Source organism: Poeciliopsis prolifica, unplaced genomic scaffold, assembly GCF_027474105.1.
Source record: "Poeciliopsis prolifica strain line A6 unplaced genomic scaffold, Auburn_PproV2 SCAFFOLD024, whole genome shotgun sequence".
Taxonomy (NCBI): domain Eukaryota; kingdom Metazoa; phylum Chordata; class Actinopteri; order Cyprinodontiformes; family Poeciliidae; genus Poeciliopsis; species Poeciliopsis prolifica.
Genome location: NW_026562399.1, coordinates 1,218,826 through 1,246,789, shown reverse-complemented (window position 1 = coordinate 1,246,789; position 27,964 = coordinate 1,218,826). Strand labels below are relative to the sequence as shown.

At 36.7% G+C, this 27,964-nt stretch overlaps 1 protein-coding gene across 1 annotated transcript in view; it reads right to left on the bottom strand.

Annotated features, from left to right (window-relative positions):
* The window catches only part of LOC129370687 (polypeptide N-acetylgalactosaminyltransferase 10-like), a 49,950-nt gene extending 22,644 nt beyond the window's left edge, over positions 1 to 27,306 (bottom strand). Inside the window, exons 1-4 of the mRNA XM_055046832.1 lie at positions 27,028 to 27,306; positions 13,918 to 14,014; positions 12,342 to 12,480; positions 7,584 to 7,750 (exon numbers count right to left, since the gene is read on the bottom strand). Coding sequence (XP_054902807.1) covers positions 7,584 to 7,750; positions 12,342 to 12,480; positions 13,918 to 14,014; positions 27,028 to 27,192 — 568 coding nt within the window. The 5' untranslated portion in view covers positions 27,193 to 27,306. The remainder of the gene's footprint in view (positions 1 to 7,583; positions 7,751 to 12,341; positions 12,481 to 13,917; positions 14,015 to 27,027) is intronic.
* Positions 27,307 to 27,964: the final 658 nt, after the last annotated feature.

The following is a 27,964-nucleotide window of genomic DNA, read 5'->3' as shown; positions in this document are numbered from 1 at the left end:
CAAACTTAGTTCAAAATTTAAAGCAATAATTTTAAATTCATATTTTCAGTCACAAGGATCTCTTTGAGTGCTAAGAATCTTTACTGTGAAATAAATTATTATTTTTTCCACTACAACAACTAAATGTTGGAGCCATCTTGAAGATCTTGACTAACAGTAGGATCTGCATGATTTAAGGCAAATAGAAAAACTTAAATCTACTATTTTAGTTAATTCTTCTGAAAAAAAGAAGTAATAATTTGAGCTAAAGCAATCTTAATGGTTTGTGAAGCCTATCAAATGGTAACTGAACCGAAATTATCTTTTATTGGGAATTATTGTAGAGATCCACTGTATTTGTATTAAATACATATATTGTAAAAAAAAACAAAAACTTGTTTTTATTTTTTTCTATTGCAATATTAATCTTCCAGTGAATTTGTGACTTGATTCATCACAATGGCAGCCAGACTACCTGGCAACTCCTCACAACTCCTCCACTTTAAATCCCTGCTGTGCCTCGACCAGGAGAAATGAATTAATAATTTTTACCCTACATCATTAAATCCTGAGCAAAGTTTTCTGCCTTGACTTGATCTAATGTGCCAGCAGAGTTGCAGGTGGTCCCGCTGGCAGGCTGCCAGGTGTGAGGGTTTCACCCGGCAAGACTTTCACCTGCTGTTGCATCTATAAACGCTTTTTTATGAGTTACTTAACGAACTGGAACATTACCTTGTGAATATTCCTGTGTGGTAATACGCTACATGTGGTTTTGTAAGTAAATACATGTCTTATCATCTTTTGATGAAAACATAGTTGAATAAGATCAACTTAAAAAGTCATAAATTATGATCTCCCAACAGCAGGAATGCACTTTCAAGTCTTGACTGCTGAAAAAGGGACCCAAACTGTCACCCTGTAGGTGTTGTCTGGATGCTATGTGAGGTTATCTATTATGCTTCATTGAACAGGTTAGGGTCTATGGTCTAAGGTCTTTACAGAACATGTTTATTACATGTTTTGCATAGTTATAGAATAATCCAACTATAATCTTTTCGGTTCTGCCTATTTTGAGCTTTCAGAATGCACTATTGTAGGACTGTTTGTCACTTGAAATCCAAATTAGCTGGTGCTGGATACACTCCAAAACTCACCATTTACACTCACACATGAAAATGTCTGCAAACCGACACAAAATTATATTACTGTACATCTTTGAGTCTCCTGTAAAAGCAACAACAGTGTAGGTTTTGGTTTCTAGATGGTAAGTCAGTAATAACAAACTTGTCGTTTCCAGCATATCTGGTGTTATGTGCTCTACCTTCCTGGTTTTAGTGAGAATGTGAGCAGCAGCGTTCTGGATCAGCTGCAGCTGTTTGATTGATTTGTTGGACAGGCCTGTGAAGACGCTGTTGCAGTACTCAATGTGACTGAAGATAAACGCACGGATGAGTTTCTCTAGATCTGGCTGAGACATTAATCCTCTAATCCAGGAGATGTTCTTCAGGTGATAGAAGGCCGACTTTCTAGTCTAGATGATAGTCCGGATTCATTCTGTTCTAACTAGCCTGCTCAAAATCTGCACATTCCCCATAAGTTTGAGAAGTCAGAAGGAGATGAATAGATGAAGCTAGGCTCCCACTGCAGTGAAGAGATTGCACCTTTGATCTACGTAAAGAAACAGCTTCGCCAAAGGGCAAAGGTCTTGATTTATTGGTCAATTGATGTTGGAATGTTTCAAGACCCAGCTGAGGTAGTTAAAAGGTATCTACTGGATAGCTTCGTTTTGAGGTTTTTTGAGGCATCTCCCATTGGGAGGAGTAGCAGGGCCTGAACCCTGGAAGTGCTAAACCTTCCTTCTGGCCAGGGGGTTCACCAAAAGAAAGTTGGGACAGAGAGAGCACTTTTGGTTTCAGCATTAGACCTTACCTCCATGACCAGAGATGGATGGATGTATACGTGAAGTTACAGGAAAACAGATAGGAAATCAAAGCAAGATGTTGTACTAAGAATTTTGAGCTTTTGACACTAATATTATGCTTAGTTCAGGATTTCAAGTATTTTGAAATCCATTTGCTCTTTACACATGGTTTGCCTTATACAGATGTATCTATCTTTACTAATGCAGACATGATGAAATTATTTTTCAGTTTTTCTTCCCACTCATATATGTGAAGTTAAAGCAACTTTTGCTATCCTGTCTAGTCATAAATCCATGAAATGACTTGGGCTCCACCAGCATAATCCATTGCTCATGCTCAAAAGCAAATGCTAAGCTGCATGGATCATTTTTTTCTTCTACACAGTAGATAGAAGATGAAGATGATGAGCAATTGCTCTACTGCTCTGAAGCCAGAAATGTATATTCTTCCACCTCAGCATCTTTTCAGACAATTTGATTTGTCCAAAGTAACTGTTACAGTGTAAAGTGTGACGAAAGTACAAATTAAAGTAATGCCAAGTACAATAGCCTCCACCACAAAGTAGGAAAACCAAGTTAAAGCAGGAAACATAAAAAGTGTTTTCAGCTCTGATCATATTATGTCATGTTGCAAATACGATTGGACCCAAGTGCAGACAAAACTAAGGGCAGCTGATGAAAGATGAGGATAATAATAAGAGGAACAATTAAAACACAATGAGAACTGATAAGTTTTATACTGAGCGAGAAATGGAAATATCAAAGCCACCTAAAGGTCTGATCAGAGCCAAATGGGAACAGCTGAGGTAGTGTGCAAGCAGAGGGGAATTAGGTAATGGAAAACGCCTGTGAAAGGGATAAAAAATACAAATAAAAAAAAAAAAACTGAGGAAAGGTGAAAAGTAAACTGAGAAGTTAAAAATCAAAGAAAAAAGAAAAACAGCAAACAAAGTGAGTAAAATACAAAAGCCCAGAGAGCAGAAGTCATAAATAAATCAACTAACATCAAGTAATGAACCATATGTCTCAGACAGTATATATAAAACAAGGAGGTGATAAAAGGAGATACACAAACTAAACCCAAGACTCAGACATAAATGAACCTTAGTGTATAGTTATGACCCTTTGTGGATAAAGAAAAATCAACAACTCATATTTAAAGGATGATTTATGTTGAATTATTTATTATTCCATTCAAAATGAGCAGTTCAGATAAATAATTAAAATAAAAAGAAAACTGACAACAGGTCCATAACTCCTGTAATAAAATGTTATTAAATAAATTCTCACCCAAACTTACATCTGAGTTGACCTCTTGTCAGATGAGACAAAAATGTTAGACTGTCTTCTCTCTCTCTCACAAGGCTTGCATCTATCTATCTATCTATCTATCTATCTATCTATCTATCTATCTATCTATCTATCTATCTATCTATCTATCTATCTATCTATCTATCTATCTATCTCTATCTATCTATCTATTTATCTATCTATCTATCTATCTATCTATCTATCTATTTATATATATATATATATATATATATATATATTTTTATATATATTATATATATATATATATATATATATATATATATATATATATATATATATATATATATATATATATATATATATATATATATATATATATATATATATATATATATATGTGATTCTTATCTGAGCTCGGGTCCTCTACCAGAGGCCTGGGAGCTTGAGGGTTCTGCAGTATCTTGGCTGTGCCAAGGACTGCACATTTCTGCACTGAGATGTCTGATGTTGTTCCTGGGATCTGTTGTAGCCACTGCTCCAGTTTGGGGGTTACTGCCCCGAGGGCCCCGATGACCACAGGCACCACTGTGGTCTTCACCTTCCAGGCCCTCTCCAGTTCTTCCCTGAGGCCCTGGTATTTCTCCAGTTTCTCGTGCTCCTTTTTCCTGATGTTGCAATCACTTGGTATTGCTACATCTACACAACGGCTTTCCTCTGTTGTTTATCCACTACGACAATGTCTGGTTGGTTCGCCATTACCATTTTGTCTGTCTGGATCTGGAAGTCCCACAGGATCTTAGTTCTGGCGTTCTCCACCACCTTTGGGGGTGTTTCCCACTTTGATCTCGGGGTTTTTCTGCACAGATGTTTCTGTACACTATGCCTGCCACTTGGTTATGTCGTTCCATGTACGCTTTCCCTGCCAGTATCTTGCACCCTGCTGTTATGTGCTGGACTGTCTCACGGGCCTCCTTGCACAACCTACACCTTGGGTCTTGTCTGGTGTGGTAGATCTGGGCCTCTATTCTTCTGGTGTTTAGGGCCTGTTCCTGGGCGGCCAGGATGAGGGCCTCTGTGCTGTCCTTGAGTCCAGCTTTTTCCAGCCATTGGTAGAATTTACTGATATCAGCCACTTGGGTTATTTGCTGGTGGTACATCCCATGTAGGGGCTTGTCCTCCCATGATGGTATCTCTGGCACCTCAACCTCCGTTCCCTGTTGTCTGAGACATTCACTGAGCACATTGTCTGTTCAGGCTTTGTCCCTGATGTTTAATTTAATCCTTGTTTCCATTGAATCGTAATAGGTTTTGATGACTGATAACATCCAAATAATATTTTTCTATTCTTTATGTGCATTAGATCTTGTGCTATTCATGTTTTACTATTTAATTTGCAATCATGTTTGATTGAAAAACAGCAACATGTACTGAGAGGCAAGTCTAGTAACAAGAAGTATGAAAAAGATGAAACACAATCTCATGATGCTTGTAGGGCTTGTGGGATATGGAGAGAAGAGTATAGGTTCTGGATTGAAATCTGCCACAAGGCAGACACACTTTAAAAAGTAAAGATGTATTCTTCACTTTCAGACAGTAAGAGGTGATTTCACTGAAACTCGGCTTTCAGCAGAAGGCTGAAAGACTCAATCATGCCATGAGATATGAAGGGTGCTGTCAACCCAGTAACAGGGAAGCCTTGAATCCAAACAGACATCCCCAATGTTTAAATAGCTGGAAAATATAAAGCAGTAGTAGTCAGTTGATGCTAAAAGGGAAGAAAGTAGTTCTGCTCCACTACAGAAACTATTGTAGTGGAGCAGAACTAAAATACACTGAAACTTTCTTATGTGATCTGAACAAGACCCACTCCAACTGATGTGCATGAAGATTTTATTTTAAACATTTAATTACCTAAGCCATAAATACAGAATTCTAAATTTACCATTTGATGTTATCAGTGGTTACCATGGTTGTTTATTTATACCACATTGACTGACAATATCCATCCTGTTATGTGCACAGTGTGACCTTCTTTTGATTCCCACTTCTAGCAATAAGATGCATCATGTCACAAAGCACAATTTATTTTAGACTGGTTTCCTCAGCAGAACAATGAGTTCACTGTTCTGCAACAGCCTCCATAGTCACTAAATCTTAATCCACCAGAGCACCTTTGAAATGTGGTGAAAAATTGATGTAAAGCCAAAAAATCTGCTCCAGGTGTATGATGCTATCATGTCAAAATGAACCAAATCTAAAAGGAAAAATGTTTTTTTTTTCAAACTAACATTTTGTGGCATTTTTTAAGTAAACAGATTCAATTGCAGCATGTGTTTGCCAGCATTTTTGTTTCTGCTTCACTTGGCAGTGGGATAGTTTTGTCACAAAGCTCTTGGTGTTTGTTAACCTCTAAATGAGCCTTAGGCAGTGGAACATTTTATTACAGTCGACAGGATGGGCACTAAACATATCCTTCAGTAAGGGATGGTGACGGTAAGTGGTAATTAACAAGATGTAAAACACTTCATTTAGTGCTGTAAGGAATAATAACTGAGAAAAGCTGCCTTTAATTCAAGGAGGTGTAATCGGATATGTAGGTTTATTCTGTAAGGGCACAATATTTCAACAGGGAGTCAGTTTAAAGGGCAAATTCGTTGTTGGTATTTAGTTACATTTTTAAAGCATATATCTCAAGCCACAGAATGCTTTGCAACACTACTAACCTTTTGAATTTCTCACATTTAGTCAAGGTACAACCAAACCTTCGATTGTATTTTCTCAGAGGCAGCTACAGCAGTCAGATGCTCTGCCATTTTTGAAAAAAATTAGCCTTCATTGAGGGACAGATAAGCCCTGATCTGCCAAACTCAGGGACTTGGTAAAGACATATGACTGACCAGATTATAAATGTATGAAGGTGCATCACAGTACAGGCGTATATATCATAATCTGTTTTAAACAGAAATCAAATCCTTAACGATCAGTGGTGGAATATCTTGGGAGCACTTAGAACCCCAGCAGCTGCATTTTAAACAAACTGTGGGTGGTCCAGGAAGGTTTATCAACATAAGGTCAGATAAAATTACAGGTAGGAATGACAACTATGACAAATCACCATTCAAAGTAACTCCAAATTTTAATAGTGGGTTTAATGTATGCAGAAAGCAAGTCTCGTCAAACATTCTGCTGCACCTAGACATTCAGACCACAAAATAGAACTTTGGTTTCCTCCTGCATAAAATGAAGAAAATTGTCCAGGGTCTAGGACTTTACACTATTCAAATTCCATAGAACAGAAACATTCACACATTTCATAAAAATGAATAAAAAGGTATAACAAAAAATACATAAAACATGACAAAGAAAACAACTGAGTGGAATTCCATGCTTAGAAGTAACAAATGTGAAGTTATAGTTGGATTTTGCAACAGAAATACTTTGTGTTGATATATAAGAAGTACACCCACGCAGAGATCCATTGCATGTACCCACCTAACTCCTTAGTCTCTAAAGATGCATATGTTCCTGCATCCATGCTACAAGTGATTGGAGAGGCTCTGAGGCAGAGTGATTAAGTGGATTGAGTGAAACAGAAATCTGATACAAACCTTTCTATGTAAAGTAATTAAACAGATTCGAAATATATTTAGCATGCATTTGCAGGAATTACATTAGTCTAGCAAATTTTTCACTTCTGAGGTTAATAAATACTGATTAATGTAAGTTAATCTAACTGAAAATAAAACTATTAGAGGTTCTGAAAGTCTTGAGACTAAGTCAGAGGTTCCCTTCCCATAGCTTCAAATTATTCAAGGTATAAGCCTAAATCCTAAACATTGGGCATCTGGGGCAAGACTTAAAAAGTTATGTTAAAGACTTTGGACTCAATATGGATGAGTCAATCTGAGTTCAAAAGAAGACGCGTCAAACATTTCAGTCTCTGGAATATATTTTCTCAAAAGATTCATACAGATGCATGATAGCCTTTTTCAGATTTTCATTTGAACAGAATGGTGAGAACTATCAATACATCCATAGTCCATCCTTGCAAGGTCTCACAGGGGCCTGGTGCCTATCTCCATCAGTCGATGAGTGTGAGAAGGGAAAATAGAGAAAAAGCAGAGACACACAGGACAAAAGCCCATGAACACACACACAGTCACTACTATGGGCAACGTAGAGTGACCAAATACCATAACAGTTTTTTTTTTTTGTTTTTTTTTGTGAAAAGAACCCAATAACGGACAAGGACAATGCGTAAACTCAACATGCAAGACCTTCCTGGTCCAAGGCAACAGACCTACCAACAGCAAATCCTGCAGCCCATTTCTAACCTCCTTGCGTCATTCACTTCACAATAATACATTAGATAATGCTTAGCCTACCAACCCATTATAAAAAAAGAATGTACCTTTGTCACTGAAGTCATCAACCAGGATGATTTCTGCGATCAGCTCTGGAGGAGAACGGTTGATGACACTGTGAACGGTCCTCAGCAGAGATGACCAGCCCTCGTTATGAAATGGGATGATGATGCTGGTGTTGGGCAGCTTCTCTGCATACAGCGTCTGTTTGCAGCTGCAGACACAAACAACTGGTAAAGAAACAGTTCGGAAATGGGTATTATCATTTATTTGCTTTGCAAGTGAATGGATGGCATGTCCAGAATAGGACAATAAGTTAGAGAAACAATGTCCCCTATTAAAAAATTACCCATTAAAAAAGAACCCAGATCCATTTTTTTTTTTTTTGTTACAGAATAAGTTTTTAATATTTTTCTAGTTATTATGCACATGGTATTATATCACAAAATTATTTGATAAATAACACTTTCAGATAGTGACTAAAGAAAAAAGAAAAGAATTAGGCTATTCTTGAAATAAACAGCTAAACTATTACGATGAATGACCATATATGTGGGTATACATACTAGCAAAACTTCACATCTCATCATCATTTATCATTTTCGTTCTGTTAAGGGGAAACAAATTTTGGCATGCCTAATCAAAATTATCCGTAACAGCTGCCCAGGTCTCGAATAGTGACCGGTTTCAGTCTCATATCACATTAAGAACAAATGCATTTGTGACTTGGGATCTTCTTTCATTATAGATCAGAAAGTCAATCAAATATCTGACTATAACCAACAACTTAGAAAACTGCCTCAGTTGTTAATGTTAGTCAATTCTAAATGTTTTTAGGTTAGATTTAGGTGACTTTAGGGGGCTTTGAGCTTTATGTTTGGAGTTTATTAAATCAGTTCTAAAATGTAACCAATCTGTAAAAAATTAAACACATCCACTAATTAAACAGAGACGACAACAATAAGCAAACCGAAGCGCTTCTGAGTGCTGCATAAAAAGAGCTTAGTGATGCTGCAAACGTATCATGACACAGACAGCTTTAATTTCATTACTAGCAGCATGTACAGAGGTTATCAGCCCCAACATGTGCTCCAAACGATGAGAGACAGCGATCTCCTCGTTAATTACCCCAGCAGGTGGCTCAACCCCTGCAGAGGTGTTAATCATGGGAGGTGAGTTATGTCCCCCTGGAGAAGTGTCTAGTGAGCTGTGTCAGTCGATAAATACAGGTGTTCAATATCAGCCAGCATATTCATTCACATACAAACACTAAGAGCTGCAGTGATGGACAGCTCACTGGGTGGTTTACTTTAACAAACCTCGCCCAATTCCACGGTAGACGGAGGTAACGGTTAGAGAGTGTGCTTCCAGTAAAAATCATCAGCTTGCACAACTCAGATGTGCCAGGTGCAGGTTTGTGTCTGATTGCCTCTGAGTCACCAACAATGAGCTAATCGCAGTGAAGCAGACGGCACCCGCAGGGCAAGCCAGGTGAGATACTGATGTGTGAAAGGTGCAAGGCGACAGCAGATGTTTTTATTTAAAACATGTTCATTTTTTATAATGCCATGAGAGCAGCAGTGAATCAGGACTGTGGTTGCCACATTTGATATGGAAAAAGGACCATTTTGCATGGTTGTCAGTGAGAATTTATGTTTATTCAAGTAATTATAAATAATGCAGTCCTTATCAGTTGAGAAAGCAGGTAGTGACAGGAAGGAGCAAACTCAGGCTGAAAACAGGCAGGTGAGCAAAGGAAGCTGAAGATGTTCATTTGAAAAGCACAACTAAACACAAAGAGAGGTGTTCATGGAAAACTGACTAACATCTGGCCAGTTACTAACAATACTGCAGGGTGTTAGGTTTTATAGGCTACGAGTGAATAAACAAGAATATACCAAACTGTGACTCTGCAACAAAACAAAAGATGATTTAGACAGTATTTCTGCATTAGTTTTTTCTTGTTTTTTCTGGGGCATTCAAGTGTTTAACACACTACCAAATAGACAAATATCAGCAATGAACAAGCAAGCATCAGTTTGCTAAAAGGTCATTACTATTTTTAAACCTTCATTCTTTAGAGAGATTATTACCAACAGGAAAACATTTAAGATGCCAGCCAAATCTTCTAGCAAATTCATCCAAGAGCAAACTTCACAATGCTGAGAGAACTGATAGAAAACCCAGGAGCTCGGTCTTAGTCTTACTTAGGATGATAAATGTTAAAGCTCAAAACAGAAAATGAAAAAAAAAACAAAAAAAAAACAGTTACCAATACTGGCTTGTTTGGACAGGTTAGATTAACGTCTGGTTCACGTGGCAAGATTTCAGATTTGTTCATTTTCAAACCCTGAGACACACAATGATAAAAATTCTTAGATATTACTGGTTTATTTGTGTGCAGTCAAATTACAGACACATCACTCTCAAATGTCCTTGAGATTTCACTCAAGAACATTTTGATGTTAGATGGGAAATCTCTCAATTCCTCTAGATATCAAACATGACTTGAGAGTAAAGAAACATGGCAGACAAAGAAGAAACAGTGGAGATTTTTAACAAAGACAAAACCTAAAAAAATATCTTTGATGTCCACCAGATAATCTGGTGCACTGTGGCAGTTTGATCCTTTTGGTTTTGGATTCCCCTCCACGTTTCCGTCTTCTTGCTTTCTGATTGGTTTCAACGTTCACCAGGCTGTGTAATCAGAGAACACCTCACAGGATAGGATATCAGCTCAAGACTTAGAGGTCGTAGCATTCTTTCTACACTAGATAGCTCTTATAAAACCCATACAAATTAACATCTTCTAAGATAATCTTTAGAGATATCACAGTAATCGGAGCATCAGAAGGAAAAGATCAGGTCAAAAATTGGCAAAATATCTTCCTGTGTGAACCAAACATTAGTAGAAATGCCTGGTTCACAGTTGAGCCAACACTGTTACTGAGCGAGCAAACAACAATTACAAATACATCTGATGTTTTGCAGTTTATGCAACCTCCAATGTATAAAATGAAGATCATTTGGGCATACATTTCCATGGCAACCACTGCCAATTTGAACATAATTTGGTGTAAGCGCAACTTCTCTTCATGCATCTAAACACATCACTCTTCCCCCTTCTGAACATGCGGAAATTTATGAAGCGCACAGATTGTTTGCCAGGGAGGGACACTGTTCAAGTGTTACAGAATTTTCCATGTTGGAGATGTTTGATTAACAGACTGACGACTTGTTTATAAAGGAAAACAGCTCTAAATCAAAGAGAGGCGATGAAGAACAGACTTTTTGGCACATCTTCTAAGATGACATCTTAGATGACATCTCCATCAAAACAGTGCAGGTTTAATGGATGATACAGTTTACCTGAAAACCAAAACATCACTGCCTATGTCAAAGAGAGAATAATTTAACCGTATGTAATTTGCTCAGCTGTGTAATGCAGCTATTATTCTAGACACACAGTGCTATTTTTTTGGGCATATTGTAAGAGCTTATTTGAAACAGTTGTCATGACTTATGATGCTTTAACATATGGTATTTATCTAAGATCCCTTGCACAATCTACACTATTTACTTTAAACCTAAAAGGTGACACTTTCCTTTCTGCCTGTAGCCAACTCTGAAAAACATTAAACTTAACTTTTCATTCATATACTTTTTTTTTTCATGTTATTTATTGAATTTATTTAATATTTAGGTCATATTTAAATTACTTGTAATTTCACACATTATAAATGATGTGATACTAATGGTGATATTCATATTTATATTTATATATGAATCTGGAAAAATATGTCCCCTTTGAAAAAGTTTTTTTTTTCTTTGCATATATGTTTGCCAGTTTATAATTGAGCATCCAAACTGCTGTTTGCTTAACTTAACTCATAAAAAATGGGATCTACTGTTGGAGTATGTGGAGAAACAAAATCAAATTTGGTTGCTGTAGTCCTGCTGTTGGCAGACAGATTAGAAGCTGCCTCATGTTTTACACCTGCGTGAATTAACATTGTGTATTACAATATATATGAACTTTCCAGTCCAAGAATTGAAAGTTTAGGTTTTGTCTCTGGATGAGATCTTGAAAATCTGTAACCTGTTGCATCTCCTGCCTGGACCAGATGAGAAAATAATTCTCAGGCCAATTTGGGACAAAAATGCTTTCAAGTTGTGTTCAGCATTTGTTTTCAATGCTGCTGCAGTAATAAAAACAACTGTTGGAACAAATTGCATTTTCATTAGCAACAAAAACACATCATTCATCTAGATCTTGATCTGTTTGAGTTGCAGCATTGATTTTCTTTTTCTAATGTATCTGTCAGCACTAACAGATTACTGTAGGGGAGCTCAGGTCAAGGAAACTCTGCTTTCATGAACCCAAATTAAAAAAGAAAACATCCTTTTGGAAAACTGGTGTTAAGGAAGCAGGTGTAGTTGCTTTCAAATGAAAGATGGTGGGAGGTGAACTGTCAGAGGAAAGGCCTCACAAGAAAAACTGAAAATTGTCCTACAGCAGCATTCAAAGACAGAAGGTTCACACAAGAGTCTAGATCATTTGTTTTTGTGATGGAAACATTTTTATTTTTTTTATCTGCGCATAAACACATTACCAAACGTCCTCCAGATGAGCAGCTGTCATTATGAAGGTGAACCTGTCAGAAATATTCCTCTGATAAAAACATCATTAGAATGTGAACAAAAGACAAACAACGGAAGGTATTTCAGTGATTCAGGTACTATGATTCAGGTACTATGATGCACACCCACTCATATTCTTCACGTTTCATTGGTAAGGCACTCACTTTTCATGACGGATGTCAGGCAGGGAGCGGTTAAGAGAGATCCGGTTGCTGACATAAATGTTGAAGCCGTTTTCCCGGTAGGCCTGGTCAACCCGGTCAGTTTCTGTCAGAGGGAACGGCTTCCCCTGTTCACCATTACCTACAGGACACGTGTTTGCTTAAAATTTTCAGAAATTCCCATTGCTGGGGAAAGTATGACACAGTGTTAGGTTATTGTAGATAAAAGAGAATAGGTAGACATGGAGGAGTAAATAAAAAACAAACAAAAAAAAAACATTTCAATTTTGTCTTTTGTCGTGCAAAATTACAAGTTTTTTATTGTAAATATGTTAAATGAACTTCAGAATTTCAGCTTTGTTTTATTTTGCCCCTTTTGACCTTCATAGTGCATTAGAATAACCATATTCCTCAGGATTTTTTTTTTCTTTTTAGTATGTCGCTCTTGCACAAAATATTTATTTTATATCTCTTTACATTTTCTTTATTAGAAATATAATTGGTTTACATTTAAAGAAGTAAGATTTTTTTTCCATCATTTTGTGATCTTTTTTTCCTTTAAAATTGTCTGAGTCATTATCAGTTCAATTATTATCAGCGCCAGACGTAAAGTAAAGAAATTCACTCTTAATGTGAGCAAATTAACTCTGACATATGAATCATTTGGGTGAAGTAAGCTTCCTAAACCACAGCTCTACCCTTTGTACTGTTCAACTGCTGAATATTTTCGTTCAATCTGACTTACGTATTCTTTACTTTCAAAATCACACTTCCCAATATGTTGTGGTGTGAAATGACTCAGAAAATCCATCAACAAAACTCATCACAAAATCTGTAGAATGATTTATCTGGATCATTTGAAAAGACACTGATTGCAAGTATAGAATGTAAAAAATAAGTAAAAGGGAATATTTTTTGTGTTTTTTTAATGCACATAAGTTACATAAGAATTATTCTTGAACTTGGAAGAACTTGGCAGAAATTACAGAACAAGTTACTTGAATTTTTTTCTTTAATGTCTGCATCTCTTGAGTTTTAGACATTCCCCTGTTTTAATTTTCTCCTCAGCTATTTTCATATTTTTGTAGGAGCCTGCTGATTACACTTTTTTGTTTCAAATTGGATGTATTCAAGCTGGAAAATATCAAAAACATGAACAATTTTACCCATGAACAAAAACTAGCAGAATTAGCTAGTTTTTCTACAACTGCCTTTTGTCAAACAAATTCCTGAGTACTGACTTATTGACAGGAACCACTGTGCAATCTTTTAGTCTTAGACCTTTTCCTTCAAAAGTCCAGGTAATTTTTCACCCAAAGTTTCTCCCAAAACTACACAAAAGCCAATTAAATCCTTTCACTTGTTTCTAACTCAACGCCAGGGGCAGAATCAATGCTTATTGTAGAAGATTAAGTGTGTTTAATTATGAACTCAGGGCGCTACAAGTCATATTGATTCATGCTGGTTATGTGGTAGAAAATCCAATTGGAGGAAATTAAGGAAAGAAGTCGGGGAAAAAATAGAAAAGCAGTGAATATCTGCTTGGCCTGAACAGATTCAGCAATGAATTTGGCCCTACCGATCCGAGCCGCGTCTCTCCTTATCGCTTCATGGTCGTGCCAGTCGACTCGCCGCACACCATCAGCTCCTACCTGAACCACCTTCTGGCTGAACCCCTACAGGAGCAGAAACAAGAAAAAAACACCAAGATATAGACTGAAATCAATTCATTATTTCAGGTTACATTACGTTTTTCAGATATTTAAAAGTTCTTTGAACAAAACAAGCACATCTGCAGACAGCTTTTAAATCCTCATCAGCTTTCTTTTCTGGCTGCCATCCAGAACCCTCCATTATTCTTTCTGCTACTGACAGCTGTGGGTTCACACAAAGGAAAGGCAAAGAAATCCTGCTCTTTATTTGTTTAACTCAGAGTAAAATGACATTCACTCTCATCTCAGTGGTGAACGCACACTTATCACCATGAGCCATTATTCTCCGCCGCGCATTAAAATGCACAAGCAGCCGTTTATGAAATTCTCTCCCGCCTGCTTTAGAAATGACTTTTGGTGGCTCGAGATGTTATAGGATCACAGCACAATGGTAAATTAATTAGCTCCATGGGAGGACGCAATTAGAGGAATGTTGTTAATACAAGAAACACGGCTGACTGTGTGGAATACTGTTAACTGGGCTGCTGGCTGATAGTGCTGCACAGTCAAACAAGCGGCGCTGGCGAGCCGTGGGACCGTGTAAAGTGTCTGCAGCAGCTGTTCTGCAATTTTTCTCTGTTTGCTTCTGTTCTGCCTCACAATGGCTTCAGGAGAAAGACCAATCAGCGAAGGAGGGAGACACTCCATAGAACAATAAATCATTTAGTCAGTGGTGCGTTTCATATTTTATGTTAACATTTTATACTCAGGAGAAATTGCATATTAACTGAGAGATGTTTTTTGATGATTGCAGAAATTGATAAATTGGAGATTCATTCATCACAAAATGCTCAAAGACAAAAAAAGAATAGGAACCAGAAAATACTTTATTGATCCCCAAGGAAAAAGTGCGTTTCTTGATAACCTTCTCTCATTCAGTCGTGACATCGGCAACCATCCAGGGCGGCATATCTTTGGGGATGCCATGATTGCACTGTAGTTTCTCAACTTTACAGTAAAAAAGATTTTGTTTTTATTTGCTCTCAGATCATATTTTGTTTGATTTATTTAAAAGACAAAGTCAGTGCACAAAATTAGTTTTCATTCCCCGTTGTTTCTGTGTGACATGTAAAAATGTTTTCAAGAAAAATTGTTTGGAGACATCAATATATGTTGACTATAGTCTGTCCTCACTTTAAACAAAATCATTCAAAGAAAAAATCTAATGTCTTTACCTAAAGGTAAGACGTTTGATGATTTATCACACTTAAATGATAAACATAAGGGATGGTATCATCTCTTCACCCTATTTTCTGTCCACTTTACAATAAAGGCCACTGGAGCCTAAAAGAATGAATAAAAAATAATAACTATTCAATTATTTATACTTATTCATAGCCAATCCAAACCCTATTCTTGCACAAGTAGAATGTCTTTATAGTCATGTGATTAAAATAGTCCTTCTGAAATTGCTCAGGGAATAAACAAAGCAGGGAATAAACAAATTTTAATTCCCTGCTTTGTTAGTCACTGCTTTGTTATTTACCTTCAAAGAAAAGCATACAGGCATTATTGCTTTCTATCAAAACAGTCTTTCGAATGGAGTGTTGCTCAGAGAGCAATTTTCAGGATCACAGTAATCTTTGGGGTGAAAGGTCAACTCCAGTCAAAGAGAGCCCAGCAGGCTCCAGAACTGCCTCATCCCAAGCCCATCCACAACATAATTGTGATTCCACAGACTCAGAGCTTGCACAGCATTGGGTGTGAGAGCCTCTCTACACACAGAGAGACAAAGAATTTTAGAAAAGCCAGTTCTGTTTAAGAAAAACATCAAGGGCAGTCAAACACTGGATTGTGGAGAACAAGCATAAAGTTATTTTCTCTGAAATAATCCCGTCTCTGATTGCTTGTGTCTCATTCAAGAGAGCCCAATTTACCAATTCTGGTCAAGAGAAACTCCTTGAATGAGGAGAGTGATCAAAACGTCCTGAGAGAGCAACTTCTTCCAACATCCCCTAATCATTGGGTATTGAGCTGTGTATCTCCAAGTATGGTGGCCCACCGTGTAACAAAGCTGCAACACACTGGCCAACTCCATGCCTGGCCTTTATTGTTTAGAAAATCAACAACTTTAGAGAAATTGCAAAATGTTGTGTTTAAGTAACAAAATCAAAACCCATTAAGTTGTGTACATCATAGTCTCTACTGAGGTAAAATTCAAAAAGCAAGCGAGAGAAAATTAAATGTCACCACAGCTTGCAGCCAAACATGTTCCTGCTAAGTTGCACCACCTGTCTATGACGCTGTTATTATGCAAACTCCCTCTGGTGCTGAATTGATTCAGCGATGCCAATCTTAAAAAATGTTTTCAAAGCACAATTCTAACAATATTTAACAAATGTAGAAATCAAATCAATACCTTAAGTTTGATTTTGTTTCATAAACATTTTGAAACCTTTTAGAAGCATCTCAGGGTAAAAGTAGAGGAGTGCGAGAAATGTGCAGTATTAGCTCTACTGAAAGAGACAGAAAGGAATTCGTGGACCAATGCATTCATTTAATGAAAAGAAATGAAAAACAAAACATCAAGGAGATCAATGTTTGCCTGAACTACAGAAGAAATGGCCCAAGCTAAAAACTTTTAAATCCCATGTCCCATGTTTCTCATTTTGAGAAATACAAGCTGTCACAAGAAAATGAAATGCACAAATTCATAAAGTGCAAGATAAACTTCAGAGTAGACCCATCTAAACCTTTAACCAATTGTATGTCTTTGAAATAATTGAAAAGACAGATTGTGTTCACAACCAAGGACATTTTCAAAAAAGTCTTCTCACTGGACAATCCCAGTGGAAGTTAATATTTCAACAAAACAATCAAAATGAGCAGCTTTTCTTGGATTGATTCATTTTTATTCTTCATAGTTGATAGTCTGTGGCATTTGAGAAAAAAACATTCCCTTCTTAATGTCTGGCCTGGGTCACATTTCTAACAAACGAGGGATATTTTGAGATCCAATGAAGCATGTTTGTTTTTACATGTCTTGTTTTCCTTTTGCAAACTAGCCTCAAGGTGTGAAGCTGCTTTTGGTCATTTTTTGTAAAGCTGACACAAACTTTTCTAATTCAAATGAGACAGTCCTCTCCTTCAAATTTGTGCTTTTGAAACTGGAGGAGAGTCCTCTGATATCTCTTCTGGACTGCAATAATGCAGCCATTATAGCAAAAGAAATTAGCTTTGCCCAGGGCACTAATCCAGCACCACATCATTTCTGTTGCTTGGTGCATTGAGTACTTGCTGACAATAATCTTTAATTGACTAAGATTTTCAGAATGATCTTTTTTTCTTTCCAAGTAGCTCTATTACGAGTTGATGAAAAATAGTAATTCTTGCTTCTGTTTGGACTGAGGCATCATAAATAACAGCAGTCTGTCCTAACTATAGTTTTCTTCCCATTTAATTCCTGATGATTTATTTTATTTATATAACTTTCATCCAAAAGCCAAAGAAATCAGAGTTTCATACTTCTTGAAATAAGTGTACAGGAACTGCCTTTGTAAAAATAAAAAAATATGATTACAATTCAAATGCAGGAAAGGATTTATGTTAATATATATATGATGGGCTTTCATCTTTCCTTCCTGCTGCTGCCACTTCTTCAGTCTTGGCATTCGCAGGTCTTCCCAGGAGAACTCTCCATCTCATCATGGAGGTTTTTCTAAGCCAGAAGGGACAAACAGTCCAGAGCAATAGAAAGTTGCTCTGGAACAGAAAGTTTATTGTTACTGCTTCCATATTTTTAAGAGTGACAGCCATGGTGCTACCATAAAAGCAGGATATTTTCCCTGGTTTGCTCTTGGTGAAGGTCTGAAAACCTTCAGCATGGAGCTTAAAGAAGCAACACATTCTATCCCAAATCTCAACATTTATTACATGTTAAGCTGGTGTGGTTAAGTTTTACACTGCAGTGTGTCAAATGAACCGTACCCTTTGAAAAACCTTTTCCTTCCTTCACATGTGGTAGTGCTGCACCAAGAAGCACTGAAAGAAACAACATGAAAACTTCTGAAGAAGGCAATGAGCTCAACTTCCTTCTTTATGAAAACAAAACAAAAATACATGAGATTTTAAAGGTTGTCTTTTTCTCTTTTATCTTTGGCAAAGGTCATTCCTCCAGCTACCACGAGTTGAACATTTGTTTTGGTTGTATTTACCAATGTTGTGTTTTTTTGCTTTTGGAGGGATCACTGATCTGCTTGGCATTAAAATATCTATTTGAATAGGAGCAGAGTTGACTTTGACCAAACCGTGACCTGGGTTTTTAAGCACACCAGAATTTAACACCAATTGAAGCAAGCCATACTGTCAAGGAAAACACAATACAGTTAGATCAAAGTGAACTTAGTAAGGCTAAAGTGAATGGACCTTAAAGTACATCATCTTAAAGGGAGAGAGATTGTATACATGATTATACACAGATTATATGAATCCTTCTCTGTATATGTTACCACTTTTGTCCTTTTAGTGCAGATTCATCCCTTCAAATGCAAGTAAAGTCTATCAATCTCCCAAATATATCAGTAGTAGATCACTAAAAACCCAAAGCTGAAAACCCACTTTCTGTAAGAGAGATGACAACGACCTCAGATTTGTTGATCCTAATCCCCATCCAGGAAACAAAATGAACTCATTTAAGAAACTTTTTTATTGTTCCACTATCAGAACACAAAGACGGTTAGGAATTTATTGTAGATCAACTTTTTTTTGCTGCTTTTGGTGGGTCAAGAAGAGTGTGAGTCCATCTGTGTATTTTCCAAATGAATAGAAGTGATGCTACGCCAACACATTTGCTTATAATTAAAATTTAAGCCACTGTGGATGTTTTATTCCACTGAGGCTCTCCACTCTAATGAGACCTTGAGCAACAGAACACAGAGAATAAAAGACTATAGCTGTTTCTGAACGCTTCAGTGTAACTCTTATTTTTATACCGTTTTTTGCACAAGTCTCTATGCTTTGCACGAGTGGGCTGAGCCTTTGAAAAACAGCATGAGAGAAAAGATGCTGGTGATTAAAACAGTCTTTTTTTCCCCGTCTGGCCCAACATACCCCCCTCCACAACCCAGCCTCTCTCACACATACGGTCACACGAGTGAGTAGCCAGCAGTTGTAGAGGACCTTGCAGAGAACAAACAGCCAAGGGAATATAATTCCCAGGAAAGCTGTCTTAATAACTCAACACTGATATGCAAGTAATGAAGCTGGACACCACATTAACCCAGCTTTCTGCTGGAACATCCATTTCTTTCCTACCACATAGAGCCTCGCAATCACTTTATTTTACTTTCTATCCAGCCATGCTGAAATTCGCTCTGTTCAGTTTAGATTTAAGATGAAACTTAAGGCTGAAAGTTTTAAGGGCAATTAAATCATGACATATATTGCCAAGTTTTCTCAATGCCACCACAAAAAGACCAGTTTAATGGAGCACGCCTCTGCAGTATGGTGAGAACAATAAATACTATGTGCAAAGAGGTGGAACTTAAATGTTTTAATATTTAAATAATACATTAAAACATGTCATTTTTGGACTTATTTAGCTCCATTCCTCTCTTTACGGCTTCATAAATTAATTATAAACTTGCTCTTGTTTACAGCTTACTGAGACTCAGTTTCTAAAATGAGTCTCATTATGTCTAATTATGAAAGGTAAAATGAATATTTACTATTTTAAAATGTATTTTACACCTCGATCAGTGAGGGATCCAGGATTTATTCAAAAATGTATGGTTTCATATGGAATAAATTTTCTTGCCAATATAAAGTTGTTTTTCTTTACTGCATTCACAAGTTTTTCCTAAGAAAAGCTCCTTTATGTTATCTTAAAACTCTAAGATAGAAAAATATTAATCTTAAACTCCAAGAAATATTAAAAGTACATTTTGAATATGTAGCTACCCATAAAGATTATCCACTTGTAACTTAAAAGGTCAAAATTTTCACTTTATTAAAGTGCTGGAAGAGGCCCCATCCAAATGTCAACTTCACAGCAACAGCACTAAGCAACAGAAACAAATTAGCCTCTATTATAATTTGCATTTACAAGCAAATAACAATTGTTAAATAAACATGTAGAAATATTTCTCAACTTTTAACTTTGATTTTTTTTTTAAAAACACTGACTCAACAGGTTCATTACTAACCTTAGAAATACATGAAAAGGACCATTTCTTTGTCACTCTTAATATTAATTTCAAATTACTATCATACATGAGGCTTCCCAAAAGGAGGAAGAAAACATGTTCCCTGAAAAAGCCCGACCTGTCGCACAAGAACAGATTTGAAAAGGTCTTCAGTGCCCAGAAATAAAAAGAACTCCCTGTACAATGAGTGGAAATGCCATGTTAACATCTACGACGGCACCTTTTCAGCAGAGACTTTCCACATTTTGCTTTGATCCGTTAACTTTTTTTCCCCCTTTCTTAAAAGAGACACCTTTCTCCAGAGAAATACAAGAAGATGATGTGATTGGTGACAAATGGTTGCGACCCTCACCAGTTAAATTTGTCCTTTCTAAACGTTTTGCTGCACCAACTTTAACAAAGGAGGCTAAAATATTAAAAATTGTTCTTTTAAATGAAATCACTTATGTAAATTCTATCACTTTTCTGCCTGCCTTTATATCTGTGTTGTCCTCTTTGCCTTGTGATATAGTACATTGTTATCGTACATTGTGAGCAAACACTTTTCCATAACTGTAAGGTTACTTATGAACAGAGATGTATTGTAAAAGCATCTTGTAAGTCATATGATTTAGCCTGAAAGATCCCAGACAGTTCTTAAATTCTGAGAAGTTACTCGTGATTTTCAGGCAAGTGACTCTTAAGTTCCAGAAAAGTAGCCATACATTTCAGGAAAATTACCAATATGTCTTGGAATTCAAATTATGACTAGTACATTACTTGGAATTTGTCTGAAATTAACAATGAATTTTCAGAAAGAATCCCCAAAACTAATCTTTAGATTATAGGAAAGTTGTATCTTCTGGGAATGTGACAGGTAAGTGTACAAATAAAAATGTCAGGATCAGAAAGTAACCTTTCAAGTTTCATAAAAAAAAAAAAAAAAAAAAAAAGAAAAAAAAGAAAAAAAAACATGAGTTGCAAAATGTAGTCAGTTGGTTCAATGAAATAAGTCTCGGAAAGTAACCTCCAACTTTTGAAAAAGATGTAGACTCTGCTAAGTCATGTAAATATTCCAGGAGAGTAACCCACAAGTTCCCAGGAAGTAATCATTTAGCTCCAGATAGTTCTGTACTCTAATGTATATCTTATGGAATGAACCCTGTAGGAAAGTAATCTGAAATAAAATTGTGAGTTTAAAAAAGTTCTAGTCCTGCGTTTAACTTGAAAATTAAATGCAGGATCTGTTGCTATCTGCATGTTGTATTTTATCATTTGTGACCTGTTTTTTATTGTGAACATTGGTAAATTTGATCAAATTGAATGTTTTGTCTTTGCAAAGCGACAAAACAACCAAAGCAACTCTAACGTCATGGTTCTTCCATGGAAACTGGTTGAATGTTTCCTCTCAGATTCTCTTTCTCAAGTCTGGCATCATTCATATAGCAGTAACAATTAGATAAATCACAGCTTTATCTCCAAAAATGAGAGCTGCACTGCAGTGTGTGGTGAACATGGCCCAAAATTAAGCTCTTCTATGAAGGATACATTCCAACCTTCGTATTTGGTCAAGAATCGTGGATCACGACAAACAGAACCAGAATGAGCTCTGCCTTACAGTTGAAGTGCTTCATCATCAGTAGTGTGGAGTAGAAGTTCTGCTTCTCCACATCTAAAGGAATCAGATGTGGTGGTTTGAACATCTGACCAGGATCTCTCTGGGAGGACGGCCCAGGGCAGACCCAGATCTCATCAATGTCAAAGTATCTACTCTAGCCTCTGATCACCTTAGATGGGTGTTTCTCAGCCCCGGTCCTCTGGGTTTCCATCTCTTACATGTTTTACATGTTTCCTTTCTGCCTGCCACACTTCTGCCTTCTGCAGAAACATGGTAGCAAGCTGGAGGTAGAGCAATCATTTGAATCAGGTGTGCTGGAGAAGAATCCATCTCAAACATGACTGTAGGCACCAAGGTCCAGGAGTGAGAAACATTGCCTAAGGTGTTAAAGCAGGAGAAGGATATAATGCCTGGCTGGATGGATGTAAAGTAAGAAAATGACACAAGCTAAAGAAAGAAAGAGAGATGACTACATTTTATCAAGCCTTGCTTGGCAGGGGGAAAAGAGCAAAGCCGTGCATTTGATAAAAAACAGATCTGAGCATTTGTTCTCTACAGACCAAAGAGTTCGACCACCGTGGGTCAACACCACCAGTCTGTTTTCTTTTTTCCATCCTAAAAGTGAAAGCTTTCAGAAGGCTGGACTCAGAGGAGATTTTTTTTTCCTCCGTCTTCTTTTCTGTTTTTCGTTAGATCACAGAACCCCAGGGAGACAATTACCTGCTTTTCCTGTTTTTATCTCACCTTCTGCTCCCCGTCTTCCTCCACTTTCCGACACTTCACAGACAAGTCAATTTGTGCTGGGAGCTGAGAGCATCCTTTTGCTTCATCCAAGAATGCAAAAACTTGGGTGCACAAAAATGCCCATTTCTATCTCAGTCCAGGGAATGAATCCATATCCTATCTGAGTGTGAGCAGCAGCTGCGACTCCAACATTAAATTTAGTCCTCATCCTTAGTTGAGGACTAAGAATGACATTCATAAAAACATAGTTTATATGACATTTACTCCAAATTATTTTGTATCTATTGAAAATGTATATACCAGAAAATCAGCAAAAAGTATATTAGATGTAAATTATAAATTGCATACACAAGAAATGTTACATTTAATGTAATTTATTCTGAAAAAATGATCAAATATAAAGAGTTTCAAAGAAATAGTTGCTTAGTTCAGCTGCAAGGAAAAAAATATATATATATTTTTTACCATTGGTGCTGAATGTTCTGAAATAATTTTTACTTGTCAACACCAATGGCAATAACTTTCTAGTCAGTTGTTGTGATTTACAGCAACTGGGGTCTAGCACTTGGTTATTCACAAAACTTTTACTAAACTCTGACCACAATGAGAAAATATCAGCATGGATGACTTGAGATGAGATTGTCAAAGATGGTGGTGGCAGCATTAAGTTAAGGGAATTATTTCTTATCAGTGTCACTTGTACCCTGCATGAAATGGATTTAATAATGAAGAAAAGGACTGACAGAATTTGACTTTAGTTTTATCACTTAAAAGTCAGGCTGACTTTAGGTAAACTTGTGGCCAGTACTTAAAAGTTGTGCCCATTTTAGGACACAATCCAAGTTCAAGGATCTCTGACAATTCTCCCAAGGAGAAAGGCCAAATATCCAGTTAAATTTATCCCAGAATGTTGTTGATAGCTTCAAAAAGCATAAATATGAAATGCAATTTCATGAGGGACATTTAGAAATGCAGATTCTAAAGTTGGAACACCATTTGCAAGCATAAAACATACCACAATCAATAACATTTGGCTACTTTTTCTTTCCCTGTGATTTATGAGCAGCAGGAAAGATCCTTTAAAGATTATGATCATAAGTTAAGGTATGATCATATAACTTAACTGATGTGAGTGTTTTTAAATCTTTTGCTAAGGCCAAGCATTACCTAACATTTCTGTGGGTTGTTTTCACAACTTCTCAGCCACAAATATGCAGACAAGAGTCACTTCAAGTTGACTAAAAAGCTAACATGTTGCAAAACACTCCCCATCTTTACCAGACTCAGAGCAACAGTGAGAACTTTTTCTGGCTGGCAACTGATCAGAACCTCTAAACCTGTCACAATGTGGATAAACCCCACAAAGATGTCTGTTCTTTTAGCTCCAGGCTGCAGAAGACCCTGCAGAGGAAAACAGTACAGTAACGCTACTGTAAGGCCCATTATTTCCAAAAAGGAGCCATTATACAGAATCCTGCTGAGCTGTAGAGTGGACAGAGGACCCAACAGAGACTGCAACTTGTGAAAGCTTAAACCTCTCTCACAGAAAGTGATGAATTAAACCTAACCTATGAGTTTCAGAAAACATGACAAAAACGCAAGGCATGCACAGGGTCTTGATGCCTCTTACCTGTAACAAGCGAGCTCAGATTTGGAGAAACTTTCACAGACAAATTCTCGTTACCATTATCAGTGGGAACACCGCAAAGTTGCAACCCGTTACTAAATCCATCAGACAGCCTAAAATAATTATTGTGACATTTTTTGTTATTTAAATTATTTCCTCTGACAGCCACATGTAGAGTAAACAAGTATCCACTGAGATGACTTAATTGAAAGTCTGCACAAACAAATGCAACAAATACACCTCTGGCTAAAACGAGGAGGATCTCTTCTGGTACTAGAGAGTATCAACAGTGAATGACATCAAGCTTTACTGCCTATAAAAAGTTAGAGATGTAATAATCTAGAGCAGTGCCACATCCAATAAAGACACAAATAAAATGCACAAATGCCCTACAATTTTCATTTAGGACATATTTATTATTGAATCTCACTGCTAAGCAGTTTTCATTTGCAGAAATGTGAAATACTACCTGAAACGTTATGTGTGAAATAAGAGATGGAAAAAAAATGTCACATATAATATGTTAAAAATAAGAGATTCTTGTCAGAAATGTCCTTTGACTCATCATAGGCATCATGTCGTATCTGTTTTAGACTTTTGGTCATTTTTTTAAACCATTACTTTTCCAGGCTTAAATGACTTAAAATACAAACATTTTAATTTAGGGTGAATTTTTATATTTGCATAATTGGGCTAAAATATTAACAGATCTTACAGTACACCGATTGTATTGCTTGTTAGCACAAATTGTACATCTAACCAATCACATAGCAGCAACTGAGTACATCTGGGCATCTAGAGGTCATGACCTGCTGAGCCACAACAGCTTTTTAAACCAGTTTATGCAGAATACCTGCTACTGCAAATGTTTTCAGCATATTTTTTTCATTCATGCCATAAGCAGTGAAAGTGGTTCTGAGGGCATGATTGACAGTTGTAGTTCCAGCATTTGAAAGTCTTAACTTGGGCCCTCCAAACATAGCTATAAGCATGGAAAATTTTCATCAAACTTAAAGGTGCCAATATAATACTTTCTAGAAATTTCATCATAACTACATAAAAGTTTAGGAAGTATGTATTCGATTAGATAACATCAACCTTCAATTCAAACTTCTGCCTCTAACTTAATTATTGGACCCTAAAATCAACAGGATGCCCTAGATGAGTGGATGTTTATGATCGTGTTCTTTATACACTGTTAGTCAAAGCTGAAAAGATCCATTGTTCTCGCTACTAATCTTTACTTTGCAACAATCAGAACAACCCTGAATAAAAGTCCCATTTTAAGAAATTATCTTTATGAAAATAAATCTGTATTTTTTAAATCTGCTTTATCTAACACCTTCAGTAAGCGAGATCCTCCTGTTTTATTCAAACCTGTTTCAGCAGGAGCTGCAGAGAAAATCACCAAAAATGTCTTTAACTAGACTGTATGTGGGAAAACAAGAATGGGATTACAGTATTGACTTTTATCTGCTTCAGTGAAGCAACAGGAGGCAGAGAAGCAGCTCAGATAGAAGGCAATTCTTCCCAACATCATCTAAGCAGCCTGTCACTGACTTTTGTCCCACAACGACACCCTCCTTCATCAGTCTCACAAAACATTTCCATCTTTGTCCTTTTCTCATCTTAAGCAAACAAAACACAAATGAAAAAAAAAAATGAAGATGCAATTTTTTGCTGAGCGCTAAACAGAAATTATCAAGTTTTATTTTTACTTAAACAAAACAAAGATTGAAATCATCAAAACTGTTGGTTTATTTTGCTCTGTTTAGACTTTTTCTAATGGTATGTCTGGTTTGTTTTTACATAGCATGTCTGGTATTACATGCTGACAGCCAGTTTTGTAACAAAAAATGCTGAAGATGACATCTGATTGCAATAGTTAATGTAGTTTTCATACCCTGTGATCTGCTCAGCTGGTTATAATTAATAGCACATCGCTACCTGGATGTTTTAGAACTAATTTATGATGCACTTATTAAATATTGACTTGTTAATAGTTTTAGTCGAACCCCTTTTTCAGATCAGCTTTTACTCTACAGACTTCGGTCCTGGGAGAAAGGAGGCATTATTGATTGGAACAAATTTTTTCTGTTGACAATTTTAAACGCATAAACATCTTTATACTCTGGTTTCAAAAAAACATTTGTCTGATTTTAAATGAGCTTGCCTACTTCTTGTTGTATTTCATATGGTCAAAGTTCATTTTTAAAGAGAATTTTAGCATTCAAATGTTTCTAAATGGTTCTTATCTTTCTATACGTTAAATGGCATTCCGTTCTATTTGTCTACCCATATTATGTCAAGTTCAGCATTTTTTGTTTTTTTTGTGTGTGTTTTTTTTTCTTCTGCTGACTCCTCATTGTTAGTTTGCTTGTTCCTTTGCTTTAACCTCTACATGAGCAAATTTTACTACATTTGAATGTATGCAAAATGGTAAATAGGTCTGATCGACTGACATTATGCCAGTTAGAAATGTTCAAGTTTGAACCCTGGTCTAAACCTGATCTAATTCCCTGTATGGATCTGAGAATCGTGCTTAAAATGAATGATGAGTGAAGTTGTGCTTTTATTATTTCTCAGTTTCTGCTGAAATCCTGCTGAATATTCGAGTTTGGACATGCAGGTTCTTCTGTGAAACAACTTGCGCTCTCCAAGGTGTTGAAACTGCACCGAGAACTTTCCAAGGTTCTGATTCTGCATTTCTTAGCCTTAGTCTATCAGCGAAAAGGTGCACGGTTAAAAAATAAAAATAAAAAAAGAACATTTAGGTGTAGTTTCTATTTGCTTTCAGTCGCACATGTGTGGATTTTCTCGGCCAGTTTGTTATTATGGTCATTTTAACAGAAAACCGCTGCCTTACCTGAAGCAGCGCCGAGATCCGGCTCGGTCCGTCCACTGAGCCCGCTGAGCCGCTGTCCAGCACGCGGTCCCGGTACAAAGACCACAGGCCGACGTTCGGGAAGAAAAGAGCCGCGGCGAGCAGCAGCCCGGTGACCTGCAGTAGCCTCTTCTCCTTCCGCCGCATGTCGTTCTCTCTGTCCGGGGAGGAAGAACTGAACAAGCTGCTGGGATCCTGACGGAGCTTTATCCGCTCCCGTCGGAGACAACTTTCACTCCGACTGACAGAGAAGCGGCTGCTCTAAAAGCTCCATCAACACTATGAGTGACGTCAGACCCGGATCAGACTTTCAAAATAAAACACTGAAAGTGCTCATGACTTAAGTCGAAAACTTTGTTTCGGCAATAACAAACAAATGAATGAGTAAATGGGTACGTTTTACTATTATTATTATTATTATTATTATTATTATTATTATTATTATTATTATTATTATTATTATTATTATTATTATTATTATTATTATTATTATTATTATGTGATTAAGTTTATAATTATTAAGTCAGTATGTGGTGCAGTCAGTAGCACTGTTGAATTGTCCTGGGTTCAAATCTGAGCGTGGAGATTTCCTTCCCAAGTCCAAAAACAAGATTATTAGGTTTTTGGCTTCTGCATATTGTGACTTTGAAAATATAACTGTCAAAAATATAAGTAAAACAGTTTGAAGGGGCAGTACTATGTGTTTACCAGGCACATATTCCCATTTCATAGCACAATCAAGTGTCATCTTCAGTCAGGGGTGTCGTAAGGAGGGAAACTTAAGACAATATAACCCCCTGTTAGGGCCTCCACAAAATAGTTTTGTTTTTTCTTCATAGAAATATTTTTAAAAAATGGGCCTTGTCAATTACAAAATAAATTAGATTGTGTTTTTTTATTGTTTTTATCAGTAAAAGAT